Genomic DNA, 18,902 nt, shown 5'->3' with positions numbered 1-18,902 from the left:
TTCGTTTTTTACATGATTAAGTGCCTGTTGTCCCTGGTGCTGAAATAGTATTATCTTACTGATTTTGGTAAAACTCTGTTACGTAGTGAAACCCCACGATTTGCTTGAAAAGCAACATTATAACTTTCTGCAGTCACAAAGTGGAAAATTAATTAACAGCAGGACTTGCATAGTCCGCGTGAACTCCTGAGAACTTACTCTTGTTTAATTAATATTAATTTACTATTTATAAAGTGATAAAAACATTCTTGTGGCTTATGTTACAACTGCTTTTAATTCTGGAGGCATTTTAATCAGTTTGCATGACAATTTTTGTCAACACCAGGTAAACAGGACCTTTAATATGACCTACCCTGTTGAGACTAGATAACGGGCTAGACTGGGAAATAATATGCAAACTCGTTTCTCCCCTCTTATCAGAAGAGATCCGTTCCCAAAGTGACATAGATATTGTTGGTGTAGGTGATACCTTTAACCGTGACATCACTTTAAACCCCAGGGCAGCACTTACACCCTTGGGAGTGTATTGCTGCTGAAGGGAACGACTTGAGCTGAAAGTCTGAGACTTCACATTGGATATCCTTCTTCTCGGGGGAGCAAAGCTGATGGGTTTTTTCAATAATCTCTTATTTTTACCGACTTGCACTCAGGAGCACTGAAGCGACTTTTTTTTTTTTTCTCTCCTGGTCTTCAATTTTTTTCCCTTATCCTTGTTTGTTCCTCCCCCTCCCTTTCACTTGACACCTGTCCCTACCTTTGGAGGATGAGATAAGCAGAGGACTCTGTCCTTGTAAGAGACGAGGAGCAGAATATGCCCGCACAAAGAGGGCCAGAGCAAGACTCAAACCTCTCCTGGGCAGGCACAGGCAGGTGTGGGAGAGCTCCTTTGCTGCAGGTTGCTTTCTGGAGTGCTGTTGGTGGGGTTTGGTCACTGTAGCGAGTGCAAGTGGAAGCAGGTTCATCTCTTTTTTTGTTGTTGTTTTTTGAGTCATCATGCTGCAGCAAATTTTGCGTGATATGTATATTGACCCTGAGCTCCTGGCAGAGCTGAATGAAGAACAAAAGCAAATCTTGTTCTATAAAATGAGAGAAGAGCAGCTGAGGCGCTGGAAGGAGAGGGAAGAAAAAGCACCAGTGGAGGAGGCTGTGCTGAGAAAGACAGCGAGGCGGAACCAGAGTAAGTTTTGTATCTTTCTTCTATACTTAAATGGCTGGGGATGGTGGGCTTGCGACTGGCTGTGGTGCAGCATGTGTCTGGAAAAGATTACAAGAAAGAGTGCCAGCTGTCCCCATAGGCAAAAAGTCTGGGACAGCAAACCCACCATGTTCCTGCCCCTTGTCTCTCGAGGCTGGTTCTTCATCTAGGGGAACAGTTTAGTGTGGGAGAAAGGGGAATTGTTTTGAAGTGCCCCTTTCAGTCAGGAGTCACTGCTCCTGTTCTCTCAGTGGTGACAGATGCACCATGGCCAAGTTTCCATCCACTCCTAAGGCTTTTTTCTTCACCTACCATCCCCACCCCTCACCCTCAATCAGGCAAAAGGCAGTCTTGCCTGTGCTGTTGAGGTTTCTTGACTTGACATTAAATGTTTCCAGGTGGCTGGAGTAGGAGATAAATTCATGAATTTGGGCTTGTTGTGAAGGGCTGTTTATGTGTAAGCCATACCATACGAGACTAAATTTCCAACTGTACTAGTAAACAGTCTCCAGAAGTTTATGTCTAGAGAATAGGATAATAGCGGGGCAAACATGTAAAAAAGAACCCCAGCAACCAAAAGCAAAAAACAGAAATATGTTTTCATGCAATATGTAGTTAAACTATGGAGCTCCTTCCACAGCTGTTACAGATGCTAAATGTGTGTGTTGGCTTGAAAAGCAAATAAGCAAAATCACGGAAGAAAACATTGAAAAAGAACTTCTCCAAATGTCATTTCCAAGTATGTGGTCTGGGGTCCAGGTTGTTTGGAATAAAAAGAAATACTTATTTCCTTGCTCTCTGCTCTGAACAAGTGGCTTTTAACTCTTTCCCCATTCACTGGATGAAGTTGTTAGGCTGATGCAAGATAGAAAACATTTTCGCCTTGGAAATAAATGTAGTTGCAGTGATTCCTCACTCAACAAGGAAGTGTCACAGAGACATGTCAAACACTCCTTTCCCTGTAAAATGCCAAAGATCTTAGCCTATCTTTAAATTTATGAAAAGTTCAATATTTAAAATTTCTGATAATTTTGAGTAGCTGATTTTGAGACAGCACTCTAGCAGCTATGTGACTCTGCAGTCAGTGTTTAAAGTGTTGCTTATCTTAACATACCCGTGGTAGAAAGCTTTGCTTGGAGCACCTCAATACAGATTATTAAATTCAATTGTCAGACTTCTGCAAATGTGTAGAGCCTCTGAACCCTACAAAGTGTCCATTAGATAGTTAGCAACTCAAAGCCTGTTGTTGAAGAAATGTGTTGCAAAGCAAAACTAGTTTCCAAGACTCACTTGAAGCACAGGCCGTTATGAAGTGACTCTAGAGTAAGTCACGATGGTAACCTTAAAATAAAGGGGGAATGTTTAGAACACCCTAATCAGTTGTAATAGGAGTTTAAAATGTCCCTCCACAGATGGCAAGGTGGATGTCGGAAAGCCTCATCCTGTTTAATTTCTATTTCTTTCATGTTTGTGTTCTTGCTGTGAATGGTGCTCTCCTAGAAGGGTGGCGTCAATATAGCTTCTCTCATACAGCACAAAAACCTTGTTCATTTTGATTGATTTGTAGCTGAGAAAAAATTAAAAATGCAGTTCAGCTCCACATACCAAAACAACATTATATCATTGCGATCTGTATTATGTGCGTTCTTTGAGGAAGACAGATGCAGAAAAATCTAACTGCAAAAATATTTATGTGATGATTTGTCACACTGTTGACACCTAGATTTCCATATATAAATTATACATTAAACCTGTTCAGCTTCCTACTACAGGAGACCATTTTCTGCGTAATTAATTTTCTGATTTATAAAGAAAAAAGCAAAAGGAGAGCAGCAGAGTAACCTGTAGATTATATTTGCCCTGACAAAAGCATTCACAAATACACATGGAGATAAATTTCATAATAGCGCAGTTCCATTTTAGCTTCTTAAATTAGCAGTTTAAGGTATTGCTTAGGTTTGACTTTTGCCCACTGTTAGAAACTTTCTACTTCCTTCACAACTGTACTAAAGAGCTGATATCACCAATTTTATTTTTTTTGTAGAGAGGACTATTGGAATTAGATGTGCAAGTCAGGCATTTGGTTCCACTAAAAATATATTTTGACTTCCATGAACTGATGTGGGCCAGAGTTGCAAGGTAATTTCCATCTTTAGGCATGCTGGTCATTAACTCTACAGATACTTGTAACTGATTTCTACTGCATAGTTCCATAATATGATGGTAAATGGTCTCATAGGGGAGCTAGTTTCCCATTTAAAATAAAAAAAGAAAAAAGGCAAAAAAGTCAACCAGAGATTACTGGTGTAAGGTAAGAATTACTGTGCAGTATTTTTGCCTGGATGATTCAAAGGGTCAGAGTAGGTGACTGTAATAATCCTTTCCTATCTTAAAATATGTGATTTATTTTTTTCCCCCTAAAAGACATTTGGCATCAACATTTTTTGGACCTTGAAGCTGCTTAGTTTTCAGTTTCCATTGATGTATAAGTGAATTTCCAAACATTCTCTCCCTGCTACACAGTATAGAACATGGAATATTTTTATTCCTGTTTAAAATTAGTGGCTACCAGAAAATTTAGAGCTACTGCAATTACATGTCCTATATTCCTTTCAAACTGAGGGATTTGAGCAGTTTCATCTGCAAGTTTCATTGACATTCTACTGCATGACACGGGTTTTATGTTCATGCTGGTTTGTTAAAGCCAAGAGTTGCTCTGGCTTTATAAAGATCTTTGTAGCCTGACGTAGTAAAACACAGAGGTGAGACTTTAATCTCTCTAATGTTGTGCTGAGTTTCTGAATTTTTCTAGTTGACAGAAAAATGTGTATGTTGTTTATGAATATAACATTTGTAGAAAAAAAAAGTTTTTACTAATTTGATCAGAATTATACGTGTAGGACTACCTTTCAAATCCTTCTGTTTTCCTCATAGTTTGAATAGCTATATACGAGAACTTTGCCTCACCTCTTTAGGATGGGATAGGGTGAGATAGAACAAAAAGGATTAATGACAACGGGCACTTCTCCAATTAAAAATGCTCCAAAAAGTGCTTGGGCTTGATGTGGAGTCCTATATTCCAACTGGTTCAAACCTCAGTCAGTTCAGGAGCTTACCTGCAATGCTATGTGTGACCCCAGCAGCACAGAAGAAGAGGTGGATTTTTTGAAACAGAGCAGTGATTGTGAATCTGGGTTTGATTCTCTACAGTGACTTGAGGGATGAAGGGTTCTTGTGCCAGGTTTAGATGTGTTGTCTTACAGAAACCACAAGTGCAGAGCTGGGGAGGTAAAAAGTGGCGTATTCAGGTCAGATTGGCCTTGTGCTACAGGTAAAATCATCAGCAGGTTTAGGGAATGCTCTTTTTAATTGTTTGGAAACTAACTAGGAAAGGACCAGTATCTGCAGTGATTTATACAGAACCACCACTGAATGCAGGTTGTCCATAAACATCCTATTCAGTGCAATGAAATTTGCTTCTCAGAAAACAAAACCAACGTAAGTTCCTGAGAGTGTTTAGCAAGTTAAATAGCTTAACAGTCTGTGTGTAATTAGTCTTATTCTTCATTTCTAAAGAAAATAGTATTAGTCACCTTCAGTAAATGCTAAATTGTGCTTTCCCATTTGGATTGTTTGGTTCCATGCGTCTTGAGGAAAGGTTAAAATTGAAATTTGTATCAGAATGAGTCAATGTTAAAAAATCGTTTCACTTTGCGGGTAAATGAAATGTTTTCAGATTATTCGACAGTGTTAATTTCCTTCCCTTTTTAGAAACACAGACTGATGTCTAAAAGGGAACAATAGATAAATGTCACTTCAGAGTGAGATATTTCCTGTAGATGATACTGAATAAACCCTTCCCAGACTTTTTCTGTTTGTACCTCGCCTACATTTGTACCTTACCTAAAAATACTAGTAGATTCTGAGCATTATTTGGGTCCTCCCAAAAGTGCAGTGTTCAGTGAACTTATTCAAGGTAAAAAAAAAAAAAGTATTTTTTAGCTTTAATTAAATCATGACTGCTGGCTTGTACTGAAATGGCTTCACAAGTGACTTGAACTCTTGCAGGTCCATCTCAGGTTCATTTACAAATTACTCCTGGAACTCAGGAACATATTTTCATTGTAATAAAATAAGATTGCGTTTTCTTATTGTGCTAAAATCACTAAGGGAAGTCTCCTCAAAATTTCAAGATCCCCTTGGGATTTGCTGAGAGTTGACTGGCAGGAAGCTTTGCCATTTGCAAATAAACATGTTTACTTAATTAGGCAGGAGCCCTTTACCCAGTATAGCTGAGTTAGGAGTAAGCGAAGCACCGTGCCAATTTGGATTTTGATCCTGATGCAGTATCCAGAGCTGTCAGCATACCCAAAATGAGATCTCAAAGACTGTTGAGCATTAGGTAGCTGAAGGACAGCCACGCGGGAGGGAAGACAATGCTGGTCTGCTGCTGCTTATTTTGACATTACTCATGGGGAACTGCAGCTCGTGATGTTCAGGGAGGAGCTATTTGTAAACACTTATATTTACCTGTCCTTAACGAGAGTAGCTAGGAGAAAATTAGGTAGGCTTACCAATCATGGCTAGAAAATAATTTCTTTATCTAAATGGCATTTGTGTTAGAAAATCATTAGAGAATAGATGAAGCTATTTGGAAACAAGTATTTCAAATATCACAAGTGGGTGGTGGGAGGATACATCAGTGTCACATGTGAAGGCCAGCGAGTGGGAGTGTGTTTCAGTGTGTGTGAAGTGTTAGTGGGTGTACAAGCAGTGACATTTTTTTCTATGTTTTTGAACTCAGAAATGAATTCTTCATTTATACTAGGGCCTCCACACACCCTGGTAATGCTTAGCTAAGATTTTATCTCCTACAGAGGTGTGCTCCTGGCAGTGGTCATTGTATCTTTCTCTGTATCACTGGGCATGGGTCTAAACAGAGACATCAGGCTTCAGTATTTCTGAAATTTCTGGCTGCGCGTCGGCTGGAATTCTGTAAAGCCCTATCTTTTGTTTACTTTTTCAGTTGTATCTGAGTTGTAACAGGAAAACATCAGCAGGAACTTTAGAATAATTTTTATTAGGAGACCGAACCAACTGATTTGAAGTCATTGGAAAATTTTTAATGTAACATTCGTGACGTGTATAGCAGCTTGTGATATGATGCGGTTTTGTTAGTGCTGTATTCCTTGGGGCCAGAACTCAGTGGCTCAGAGCTCGTGCTCAGTGTGGCTGCGCACCGAGGTACAGTTAAACAGCAGCTTCTCAGCTGTTCGCTTCTCTGAACCTGGGGCTAGAGAGAGACCTCCAACCGCCGCATGACCTAAATACGTACCCAATGGAACAAATCCAGAGGGACTTCTCTGCTCGCCTAGGATTAGCTGTAAGTCTCTGCTTTTTAGTCTTATATCCTGCCCTGCAGCTGACTTCTCTGTTTTGCAGAAAAGTGAAAGCAGAATATTGCTGGCTACCTGGGCCGTATTACACTGGAGGTTTCTCTTGCATGCGTGTGATCCTCATCGTTCCTGCTGTCTGAAGCATCTGGCGTCAGCCGTTTGCTGAGAGAGGCTACTGGGTTAATTGAGCCACTGGCGTGGAGAGCATTCCCGTGTTTCTCCATGGCATTATGTTCCTCAGCCTGTCTGAACACAGTGGTGTTAGATGGGCTTTCTTGTGCATACTGGTGCTCTGGTAATGATATGAGGTTGTGACTGTCTGCAAGCTCATGAATACTTGATACGGAAAGAGCAGTACTGTGGCTAAGGGGAGAACAGGATTCGCCCAAGCTAATTCAGTATTTCCTTGTTGATTTTGCCAGCTTGTAGCATAAATGACTAAAACATTCAAGGACAGAGGTACCAGGTTTTGATAGTAGGATGTGGAAGACATGAGAAAACTCCCTGTATTCAAGTCAGCAGTGGATTTAGCCAGATGCTGATGGTGGTTCAGTAACCTCCAAGTCCGCTCGTGTGCTGTGGTGCTAGAAAATCTCAATGCAGTGATATAGTTCTCCCTGCTTTTGTGGTCCTGTGTGCCTGATAAAAGGAGTCGGTGCAAGCCTGCCATGCTGCATTAAGTAGGGGAGTCTGGTGCAGAAAGTGATCCATGGTTCTCTGTCCAGTCTTAGACAGAGAACCCTTTTCCTTCTGCTTTGAGTTTCCAGCAGACCCTGAAGTAGCCATGCAGACTTTCGTTTGTTCTCTAGCAGTGGGAAAACCTGGATGCTTTGTGACAGCTCTGTGTGAGAAACCAAGCCTTTGGGCTTTTACACTTTACGAGAGACAGTTGGGATCAGGAATCAGAAATTAGTGTGCTATGTTCTTGACTTAATTTTTATAATGTTGGAAAAAACCAAAATAAATGAATGATACTGATGTGAATGATTTTACAACCTTGGAGCTAATCTTATGTGTATCTGCATTTTTATACTGCTTATAGTGAAAGTCATTAAAATGGACAGACGAGGGACTACATCTAGATTGTAGACGGAGTTAGAACAATATCTTTAAGAATGAGTTCTGAACGTTATCTCCCAGGTGAAGGCGCGCAAACTACAAAATTGTTATATGTAACAGCGTGCTTTGGCCAGGGAGCCAGGAAAATACCTGGGATGTACTAGATAGAGAGCACATAAATGATACTTCATTTCTGTGTTTCTTTTGGGGTTTTTTCCTTCTTTTTTAGTTTACAGTATGCAAACCTATATATACATATTGCATATATGCATACCATGTGGTAAGGCAAGCCCACTTACCTCTGAGTGTTATGTACAGTTATCTTTGCTGCATTTCTTAATTACCATAGTCTTATTTGAGTAACTGTTCCCTCCCTTAATGTTTGCTGTCTTCAGTCACTCTTCCTTTATTTGATCCTGCAGGGGTATTGCAGCATAATTATTTCCATGGTAACAGTTTGTAATTCCATAAACAGAAGATTGACTTTGTTATATGACCAGGAAGCAGCTGGAGAGCCATGAAGGCTGATTTTTCAGCGATGCTGAGATCCTGCAACCCTTACTGATATATTAATGTAAATCAGCTGAATTTCTTTCTCCTTCTGCGAATCCTCCTTTAACTAGAAAGGCACACAACACAGTGTTGAAAATGGAGGGTGAGCAAACTGAAATGTTGGGGGGATGCTTGAGAAGTTCAGAATTTTCCCCCATTTTCTTGTTGTTTTAAGAATCGAAGTGACCAGGGTTTTGAGAGAAGTTCACGGTCCTCTGAGTATCAGCAGGGGCAGACCACAGCATTAGTTATAGCAGATCTTCAGTTGCTTGTGGCATTATGTTATTTTCATTACTTTCATCATGACAATCTAATTATTCTATATGTATTTTAATAGATTTACAGCAGCTAATGTTTGGAAAAGTGCATTCTGTCCTTTGAACAGTCTCAGAAGCATTCAGTAATTTCCTAGGTTTTCTCCTTACAAAGACATGAAATTGTATGTGTGTGTTAGTATAAAAAAGAAATAAATAAAATACTTGTACAGGGTAAGCTCCAGGATCTGAGAACAGCCTAAGGTTTCTCATTTTCATCCTAATCAATGTGCTTGTAACACATGTCCTGCAGCTAATGAAACCGAATGGAACCTCATCTACTCTACACACTATCAAAATTCAAGCTTCTACTTTGAAGAAGCCACAAAAATAACTTTCTGGGAGAGCCAAGGGTAAAACCTCACATAAAACACACTGTGCTTAGGCCCAAGTATACCAGACATCTAAACTCCAAAAGCACAAAACCACCCCAACCCTTGCAAACACCCCAACCTTACAAACACCCCAACCCTTACAAACCAGACTCCACAAGCTAGGGTTTATCTCTGAATGACAAAAGGAAATCAGGCTGCTCAGCTTGACGTCAGCAGTGAATGCTTAGGCAGCCTCTTTCAAATGCAGAATAAGTTTCAAGAGCCTTGTCTAGCACAGAAAGAGAAAAGAAAAGGAATATTTTTTAAAGAGGGAGTCAAAGGATATTTGTATGACTACAAAGCTTTCCATCAAGCGAGGAAGGAGAGTCAATTGGTATCACAGAGATCTGTAGCTTCCAAGCAGAACTATGGTGGGAAGCCCAACCTCAGAGAAACAACTGTTCATGGAAATAGCAGGCTCTTTTGAGAAAGTTTCAGCAGACTTTGAATGCCATTCCACATTTCTGAGATTATAAATCAATGATCTTCCTATATTCTGAATTTACACCTGGCGCAGCCTGTACTGCTCCCTGTGACGGCAGTCAGGGCTGCTTGGTGCTTTGCTGGACTGAGCAGGCAGGGTGGCTGGGTGACAGCACAGCTGGGAGCCTTCACACCAAGTCAGGCATCTAGTGGTCCTTGCAGTGGTTCCCTTGTAAACACTACCATTTGGATCACAAATGGGAATTGTTGGGGATGCTGTAACTGTTAAAGCAACGACGAACAAGCTTGGAGGAAGGAAGCTGACTCCAACAGTATTCCATTTGCTCTGACTACTGTTGTTTTTTAAAGCACTTTTAATTAGAAGCACATGTGAAAATGAAGCCAGATATAACCCAAAGCCAATACACAAAAAACAACCCAGAAAGCCAAACCCATAGAAATCCCAAGCCCAATCTGTGGTTCTGCTCCTCCGTCCTGGTTAGAAGAGGCAGCGTAAGGCCCAGTTCTCCTTTGTGCAACTTCATTTCTTTTAAGCCTTAGTCATGGTGTGGAAGTCTGGGCTGCTTGGAGCTGGAGCCTGGTTTAGTCTGAGCATTGCATGCAGCCAGAATTCGCCCTCCCAAGCACCTTCAGGTGCTGCTTTTCCTCTCTCTCCTAAGGTGGGTGGCAGTGGTCAGCTGTGGCAGCCAGGATACCCTGCCTACACCAGGGACTGCTGAAGGGGAGCAGAAATGCCAAGAGCAGTGTGTGATGCCATGTAGCACAACTCACAGTTGCACTCCAGCACTGCTGGAGTGTGTATGAGATTAGTAGTGCTGCTGGTAGAGACTAATAATTCTTACAGGTGAGAGCCTTGGGTTTACTGTTGCTCTCTAGGGCATTGTTTTATACTTTAATTGCTGTTATAGAATTGACTGCATAAATACAAAACAATAGAAAACATGTTCTGGTCTTATTTTTGACTATGTGTGTTTATATGTGTGCATTTGTGTTGCTGTTGGTTCAAGGTGTAGGTCTCCAAGAAGGCTTTTGCTGTAATCCCTTTGTGCTGCAAATTTGAGGTATCTGATTTTGCATTTGTCTGGAGCAAGGAGCAATATCCAGAAACCAATTTTCATGTCTTAAAGCAGTACAGATAAACATTTAGGTGAACTCCATGGGAGGTCCTAATTCATGAAGGAGCTACAGGTGAAAAGAACTGCAAAAATTGATGTTGCCTTCTTGTGGTGCTGCAGTGTTGTTTCAGACAAAAAAAAAAAACCACCTGGTAGAATACTACAGCTGATAAATTGTTGGTTTGAATAGAGATGGAAAAGACTTGGTAAATTATTCAGTACGTTTTCCTGATAAAGCAAGTGTTTGTTTCTGAAACACTTTCATTTCAAATCCAGACTAATCTTGATGTCCACTGCTTCCTAATAGCACTAATATTTGCAGCCTGGCACAGTGTCTCCAGGAAAAAGAAAAGTACTTTTGTGGTCAAGGCACAAGGCTGGGGTTCAAAGATTTAATTTTTATTCCCTGACTCTGCATTAGCTTTTGTGACTGGGCTCAGAAGCCTGCTTCTGGGCAGGAAACCTAAGGCTCCCTTGCCTCCTCCTCACCTAGATTTCAAATTTGTTTAGTCAGGACCCGTCTCTTCCTTTTAGATTTAATTGATTTTTTTTTCCCTATTTCTGTTTTATTTGTAAATAAAGTGTGTTAACTTTATTAACTATATAACAAAATGTGTCTTATTTTGCAGAAGAATATAATACTTGAGGGTCATCTTAAAGGAGAAATTACTTTATTATAAGCAGCCCTCAATGGTGGTAATTCTCTGCTTGCAAAGCAGACAACACTGGTATCCTAAAACTATTAAGGAAAATAATTTTCTGTACTTTCAGCTCAGATTTTGCAATTGGTTCTACAATTTAAAAGTGCAAACCCAGTATCGTTAGCCTAGCAGAGCTGACACTGACCACTGTGAACTTGATTCTGCAAGCTGCAAAGACTTTTTGTATGGCAGGAATTCCATTTGCGCAGTGCCAGATTTTCTCCCTGAGCTGCGTACTTCTTTTCTGGCACACTCATTTTTGAATGTTATTTTGTGCTAAGAAACTACCAAGTTTTATGATCAGAATGTACAGTAAAACTTTTCTCCAAATTTTTAGGAGCGTAGGAGCAGTCAGCATGGATTCACCAAGGGGAAATCATGGCTGAGCGACCGAATAGTCTTCCATGATGGAATGACTGGCCGGGTAGATGAGGGGAGAGCGGTGGGTGTTGTCTACCTTGGCCTCAGCAAGGCTTGTGACGCTGTCTGCCATACCACCGCTGTGGGTGAGCTCAGGGAGCGCGGGTCAGACGAGCGGGCGGTGAGGTGGGCCGAGGACTGGCCGGAGGGCAGAGCTCAGGGGGCCGTGGTCAGCGGCGCAGGGCCCAGCTGGAGGCCTGTGGCTCGCGGTGCTGCCAGGGTCGGCGCTGGGCCCAGTCCTGTTCCACTTCTCCACCGGTGCCCTGGGCGAGGGGCAGCGGGTGCCTCAGCAAGGCTGAGGAGGCCGGGCGGGGGGAGCGGCGGGTGCACCCGAAGGCTGCGCGGCCGTTCAGCGAGACTGGGCCGGCTGGAGAGCTGGGTGTGGAGGGACCCGATGGAGTTCCACCAAGGCAAGTGTAGGGTCCTGCACCTGGGGGGGAACAGCCCCACCGCCAGTACGGGCTGGGGCTGAGCTGCTGGGGGGCAGCTCTGCGGAGAGGGACCTGGCAGTGCTGCTGGGCAGCCAGTTGCCCCGGAGCCAGCAGTGTGCCCTGGTGGCCGAGGAGGCCAATGGTGCCCTGGGGGCATTCGGGGCAGCGGGGCCAGCAGGCCCAGGGAGGTGATCCTCACCCTCTGCTCTGCCCCGGCGAGGCCACAGCTGGAGCGCTGGCTCCGGTGCTGGGCTCCCCAGTTCAGGAGAGACTGGGAACTGCTGGGGAGGGTCCAGCGGAGGCTGCGAAGGTGGTGAGGGGGCTGGAGCATCTCCCTGGGGAGGAAAGGCTGAGGGAGCTGGGCCTGTTTAGCCTGGAGAGGAGAAGGCCGAGGGGGGATCTTCTCGATGTCTGCAAATACCTTAAGGGCCAGTGTCAGGAGGACGGGCCGGGCTCTTTTCAGCGGTGCCCAGCGACAGGACGAGGGCGACGGGCACAGGCTGCACCACAGGTGGTTCCTTCTGAATATGGGGAAGAACTTCTTTCCCCTGAGGGTGACAGAGCCCTGGAACAGGCTGCCCAGAGAGGCTGTGGGGTCTCCTTCTCTGGAGACACTCAAGCCCGCCTGGACACCACCCTGTGCAGCCTGCTCCAGGTGCCTTCCAACCCTGACCTATTCTGTGATTCTGTAGGTTTAAGGGAAGATTTGAATGGAAGTTGTTTCTTGAAGTATACTAGAAAGGGTGGTTGGTTGTGAAAAAGTTGTTCTCTTTGTCTAAAGAAGAAAATGGAATAAAGGCATATGTACTCAAGTTGAATTGCTTTAAAATTGTACGTATGGAGGTATGTCTGTTTAATGCTGAAGCTTAAAATTGCAGACTGTTTGATACTGCTATTACCTTTCAACTTGAGCTATGGATGTGTATACAGTAGTATACTGTACTGTAGTATACAGTAGTTAGTGCTGAACCAACAATATGTTATACTGATGTTTTCAGAAGAGTTTATACATCTAGTGTCTGTAGTTTCAGAAGAGAGATCCATTGTTTTAAAAGGAAGAAAAAGAACAATTTCTCAAGACATGTCTGCAAATCAGCTATTTGTTTTATGGAGCTGGGTAGTAATGGCTAAGTAACGCCTCTGAGAACTATTAATAACTGGCACAGAAAACCTGGAAAAGAGCAAAGATGTAATTTACCTGCTTACCTGAAGAGGGGTTTATTTATTTTCTTTCCATTTGGTAAGCTCATAAATGAGCAGAAGTAGTGAAGTTGTCTCAGAACAGTAGAAGTATTTGCTATCTACCACTTATGATGCAAATAAATTAACACGAGGCATGTTTGCAGTGTTTTCTTTAAAGAATTAAATAAAAGGGAACAACTAGGATATCCAGATTCCTTCCAAGAAACACAACTTTGGCTGCTTTTAAAAGAAAACCTGCCACTGGTTAGGTGGGATCAGTACTCCTGGGAAATCATTCCATACTTGTCAAGATACTTTAACATAAAATGCAGGAGGTGAAAACCTTGCAGGCAAATACTGATATGGCCAGTCAGTTCTCAGCAGACAGCATTCAAATGTTGTATCCAAAAAGTACAACATGAATGTGGTGTTGACAGGAACACAGAAATGTACAGAATAGGAACCACAATAAAATACATTAACCTGAGACATAATCTGATAGACTGTGAAAGAGCAAATGGTTTTGAGAGTTACTGAAGGAAAACATTAGCTTAAATTTCCACCCCCACTCCCCCCTTGAAGTCAGAACTGTTAGGCCAACGCTGGGAATTTGTATAAATCACATTTCCAAATTTGATATAGAATATTAGCTTTCATTGAGAGATCTGATATGTTTGTTGCCTTCAGTTCGTACTGTCAACACTTGAGAATGTGGGCTGGCACTGGCACTGCCTGCTGTCAACAGCCCTGCATCATTCCCTCCTGCAGTTTTCTCTCTTCAGTCTGGGATGTCAAAAGCATGTTACTGATTGTGTATTGGGAAACTTAATCTGGTTAAATGGATACTGTCCTATTGCAGAACAACAGGAGCTGAAAGTGAGAGCAGCTAAGCTGATGCTGGTAGAGAAAGATGTAGAAAGAGCCGAAGCAAAGACTGGCCATTCAAGTAGGACAAGGTTTCTTTTAACTCTTCCAGGAACGTCCAAGAAAAAATCCCTGGGAAAATGGTGGACTGTCCATTTCTTCATATTTTCAAATGTGACAAGATGCCTTTTAGAAGCTATGTGGTGATGCACAATTTACTACCCTCAGTATTTGGGTGAAAGGGGGAAATCTAGTGTACCGTAATATAAAGGAAGTGAGATGATCTGTCAAGCATTTATGGCCTTTTAGTGTGTGTTCTTTAAAATAAATCCATTGCCTCTTTTGGGAATGCGCTTTGTGGAGGAATCTCCTTTTGTGAAGAGCAGTTTCAACAGATTTGTGAGAAATAAAATACCAAAAATGGATGCATAAGGGATCTTTATATCAGTTCCTTATTATGATCCTCTAAAATGCGTAGTATCTGATAGTTATACATATAAAAGCAGAAGGAAAAGACCAAACGACATGAAGTCAGGTAATTTATATGACTTTTAAAATGTATTCAGATAGAATCTAATCTATTGATTACCGCTGCGCTCAGCACTAGTGAGGCCGCCCCTGGAACGCTGTGTCCAGCTGTGGCCCCGCACGGCCAGAGGGACGCAGAGGGGCTGGAGCGTGTCCAGAGCCGGGCAGGGGCTGGGGAGGGGGCTGGGGCACCCGTGGGATGGGGGGCGGCCGGGGGGGCTCAGCCTGGAGAGGAGGGGGCTCGGGGGGGCCCTTATCGCTCCCTGCAGCTGCCTGACAGGGGCTGTAGGCAGGGGGGGTCGGGCTCTGCTCCCAGGGAACAAGGGACAGGACAGGAGGGAACGGCCTCAGGTGGCACCAGGGGAGGGTTAGATTGGGTGTGAGGGGACATGTCTTCACCGAAAGGGTGGTCAGGCACTGGAACGGGCTGCCCGGGGACGTGGTGGAGTCACCGTCCCTGGAGGTGTTTAAAAAATGTGTAGATGTGGTGCTGAGAGGTATGGCTTAGTGCTGGGCTTGGCAGTGCTGGGTTAACAATTGGACTTGATGATGTTAAAGCTATGTTCCGACCTAAATGATTCCGTGATTTTAGTGCTCTTTGTAGTCAGCAGAAGTCCTGTAGTTGGTCCTTGGACATGACATTCACCAAATATAGTCTGTTTTGTAAAGAGCACTCAGGCTTTTTTGGTATTTTTAAAATCACTCTATCAACACAGTAACTGTAGATTTTTGCATGGTGTCTTTCATGAAAATTGAACCAGAAACTTAATCCCTTTCAGTTGCCTACCTGAGCAGAAAAGCCTCTGCAGTGTTGAGTGGTGTGCTCTGCAGGTTGCTGAAACTCCTCCTTCACACTGTGGGAGATGGAATCCTGAATTTTTGGCAGGGGTTCTGATAAAGTCTCTATAAGCTCAGCCATCAACAGTCCCTATGTGCTGAAGCATTGCTGGTCACATAATGTCACTGGTTATTGTTGTTGCTCCATCTCTTTCCATTCTCTTCATATATCCTTTGCTGAGCGAAGCAAGAAAATACAACTAAAAAGGGATCATAATACCTAAATTCTGGGAAATGCATGTCAGAATTAATAATTTCTTATTTTTGCATGATAGCAAGTCTTTAAATACTGTGTGATCTGGAGTGCACGAACCCTTTTGTTTCCCCAGCACGATAGATTATTCAAATCTGAAGATTTCATCCACTCCTTAGTAATGTGTTCTTCTGAATTGTAAATTGCAAGCTTATCGTTTCCAAATTGCATATTTCCCGTCTTTTCATCTACATTTATGTAAGAATTTGAGGTAGTATTTATATTTTTGGTTTGTTCTTGGTGGCTGTTGCAGGTAACAGCAAACATGTGCAGTGGCTGCGTGGGAAGGATGGTGAGGTCTGGGTCTGGGTAATGGGAGAAGCCCCCGGCGACAAGCCGTATGAACAGATATCAGAGGAGCTCATAGCAGAGCGAGCCAGGCAACAAGCGCAGAAGGAGGCAGAAGAACTATGGTGAGGATTTAAGAATCTTGAATTCAGGGTCCACTTGGCATAATGGGAGACATGGCCTTGTAGAAAGGCAGCAGGTAATGGTGGGTAAAACTGGTAAGTATGTTTTGTGAACATTAGTTTTCACTTGTTTTGGCAATTTTTCAGCACGGGGAAAACATGAATTTCATTTTTGTTGAATACTGAAGAACAAAAATCCTCTTCCGCAAAAAAAGTGAAGCAAACTTTTCTTTCGAGGAATTTTGCTAAACCATTGACCAGTTTGTAAATAAATAAAAATAAAGCCATCTGTGTTTGAGATGATTAGATTAGAGATGTTTGTTGTATTGCGCATCTATGCCCACAATGGGTATTGGTACATAAAGTCCTTTTTGAAATTGGTTTTATTTACATATTGCTTGTATTAATTCTTATCCCAGCAGTTCAGAAACTGATTACACAAAGTGCCATGCTGGTATTTCCAGCAGGGCCTCTTCAAGCTTTGGGAAAGATTCAAAAGTGTTTGGATGCCTGATATGGTTAGGAAGTTGGCCACCTGCCTCCCACGCTTCCTTTTGTAGTGTAGCACTGAAAAGTGACACTTTAAATGTCAGACTATTCTGTATTATTCTTTTTCATAGGAGATTCTTCTTGCTTATAGTGATTGCATATTGAAGCAGGGATTAGAAGCTTCAACCTGTGCTCTGCATTCCTTTTACATTGTCAGTACTAATAAACAATCTACTGTAAAAATCTGGCAGACATTTGCATTGATATTTGAGAGACAATACATTCCCAATCATGCTTTGCTAGGCTGACAGAAAAATCTATATTTTCAGCCAGGGAAGGAAAAATATAGGGTATGACTCAACATCCGCAAACTACTTCTCTAATTTAGAAGGTACTCTTCTAATTAGTCATTTATCAAAAACTGAGAATGTCTGCTTTCGGGATAGTTTCCTCAAATCTGATTGGAAGTAGGTCTCTTGTTAAATACATTTTAAGTATTTCCTTTTATGTTTCCATGAAGTCTTGTGCTAATTATTTGTTGCAACCAGTGAGCAAGTATTGATCCTCAATTAAAAAAAAAAAAAATCAGTGTCTTAAATTATTTTCATTTTCAAATTCTTTTCTGAAGGAGACAAAAGGAGGCTGAAATAACAAAGAAATTCCGGGATGCTATGGCTCAAGAAAAAGCCAGAATAGTGGCAGAAAAATGGAAAATAGAAATAGAAGATCGGAAAGCTGCCAAATTGGAGGAGGAAAAAATTCAGGAGGAACTGAAGGTTTGCACAGAGTACTTTAGCTTTTCTAGTAGTCTTTTTGTATAGTTTCAAAGTTCTTGTCACCTTCAGTGCATGTTTATTAATAAGCTTTAAAACCCAGAGTTGTAATTTTTCATCCTGGAATATACAAATAGCTACATGGTGTTCACCAGAACAGCTGGGTGAGTGATGCAAAAAAATTACATATCTCATTCAAAAGTGTCAGGACAATCAAACTGGTTATTCAGCTCACACATTAACAGGATTGTTCAGTCAGCTGTGCCGAGTGAGTCATACTGGGGGGAAAAATGTACAATTGTGAAACGTCTCGTTTTAAGTTAGTTTGCTTGAACATGTTTTGTGTATTTTGGGTGAGTTCACATATTGAACTTTAAAATTCTGTCACTACTTTCTTTAAGGTAATGAGAGGTGGATCCTCCTAATCAACAGATGGGAAAAACCCAGTTGGCTTTGTGGGGAGAAGTTAATTTGTCTGATTTTACTGACTTCATCATGAATTTTCTACGGGCTCCGTTATAGTATTTTAATGTTTGTTTGAAATAATATTTTTTTCACATTCTTTTGTTGAGAAAAACAGGAAAAGATGGCCTTTGCCTTCCCTTTTCATATTACTTTGTAAAGATAAAAAATTGTTTAAAAATGGGAAAATAAAATATAATTGGTTTAGTGTGTAGAGAAATTATCAGAGAGTTCTGAGTCTGGGATGTGCACACTGGGACTGCACAAGATTGGTGAGGCTGGGTTTCCATGGAGAAAGCCTGTAGCAAAGTATGACTCCTAGGAGATCTGCATCCAGTAACTCATGTCTACACGCCTCTGCCCTGCTGACAGCTTGCTATGTCATTTTTCCCGTCCTGAGATGGTGATTAAAAGTGTGGATAGCCTCCTCCCTTGTCCCTCTGTGATGGGAGGAATGCTGAAAAACTCGGTGTTAAATTTATGCAGTTTGATTACAAACTAGAGTCAGCAACTTACTTGTTATTCTATAAATTGTGGGTCTGGGATTTGAAGGTGGTTTTGTAGCACAAAGCAAGGGCGGTTCCTGTAGCCTCCTCTGCACAAAGTTGCCGATTTACCTTTGCACGATTAATTTGAATTCATAGCAGAGAACAGGGCCTTTGAAATTTGATGTCAATGAGTAATGAAACTATACCTTTCAAGTGCTTTATTAATGTATGAATAATGAGCAGAGCAACTAATTAAATGCTCTTTTCTCTGCTTTCCGGAAAGCAAAGCCCTCTTGAACAAAGACTGTTCACTTATATCTCTGTGGTTGATTTACAGTGCACTTGATGGGGTAAATGTCCACAAGCTCACTGTTGTTATTCTGTTTCAAAGAGACTTTTCAAAAAGCAGAATGAGCAACTTGCGAGACTTTTAGTGGCCAGCAGTCATAATTCTCTATTAAGGGAAACTAGTCTTTCAGTTGTTGATGCAATTTAAAAGGAATAGCACCACATTCTGCTCATTTTTGTACTGGTGGAAAGGCAATGTCGCAGGGATCTGTGTTCCCACTGTTTCTCAGGAAGTGAGCAGGTATCCTCCATCCAGCTGTGTGCCTG

The 18,902-nt window shown here is 41.9% G+C and overlaps 1 protein-coding gene across 1 annotated transcript in view; it reads left to right on the top strand.

The window, feature by feature from the left end:
* Nucleotides 1–258: 258 nt before the first annotated feature.
* Nucleotides 259–18,902, top strand: part of SH2D4B (SH2 domain containing 4B) — a 72,303-nt gene continuing 53,659 nt past the window's right edge. The window contains exons 1-3 of the mRNA XM_027817213.2: nucleotides 259–1,177; nucleotides 15,919–16,078; nucleotides 17,193–17,340. Coding sequence (XP_027673014.1) covers nucleotides 994–1,177; nucleotides 15,919–16,078; nucleotides 17,193–17,340 — 492 coding nt within the window. The 5' untranslated portion in view covers nucleotides 259–993. The remainder of the gene's footprint in view (nucleotides 1,178–15,918; nucleotides 16,079–17,192; nucleotides 17,341–18,902) is intronic.

Source organism: Falco cherrug, chromosome 9 (genome assembly GCF_023634085.1).
Source record: "Falco cherrug isolate bFalChe1 chromosome 9, bFalChe1.pri, whole genome shotgun sequence".
Lineage (NCBI taxonomy): Eukaryota > Metazoa > Chordata > Aves > Falconiformes > Falconidae > Falco > Falco cherrug.
This window is presented reverse-complemented; position numbering and strand designations above follow the sequence as displayed.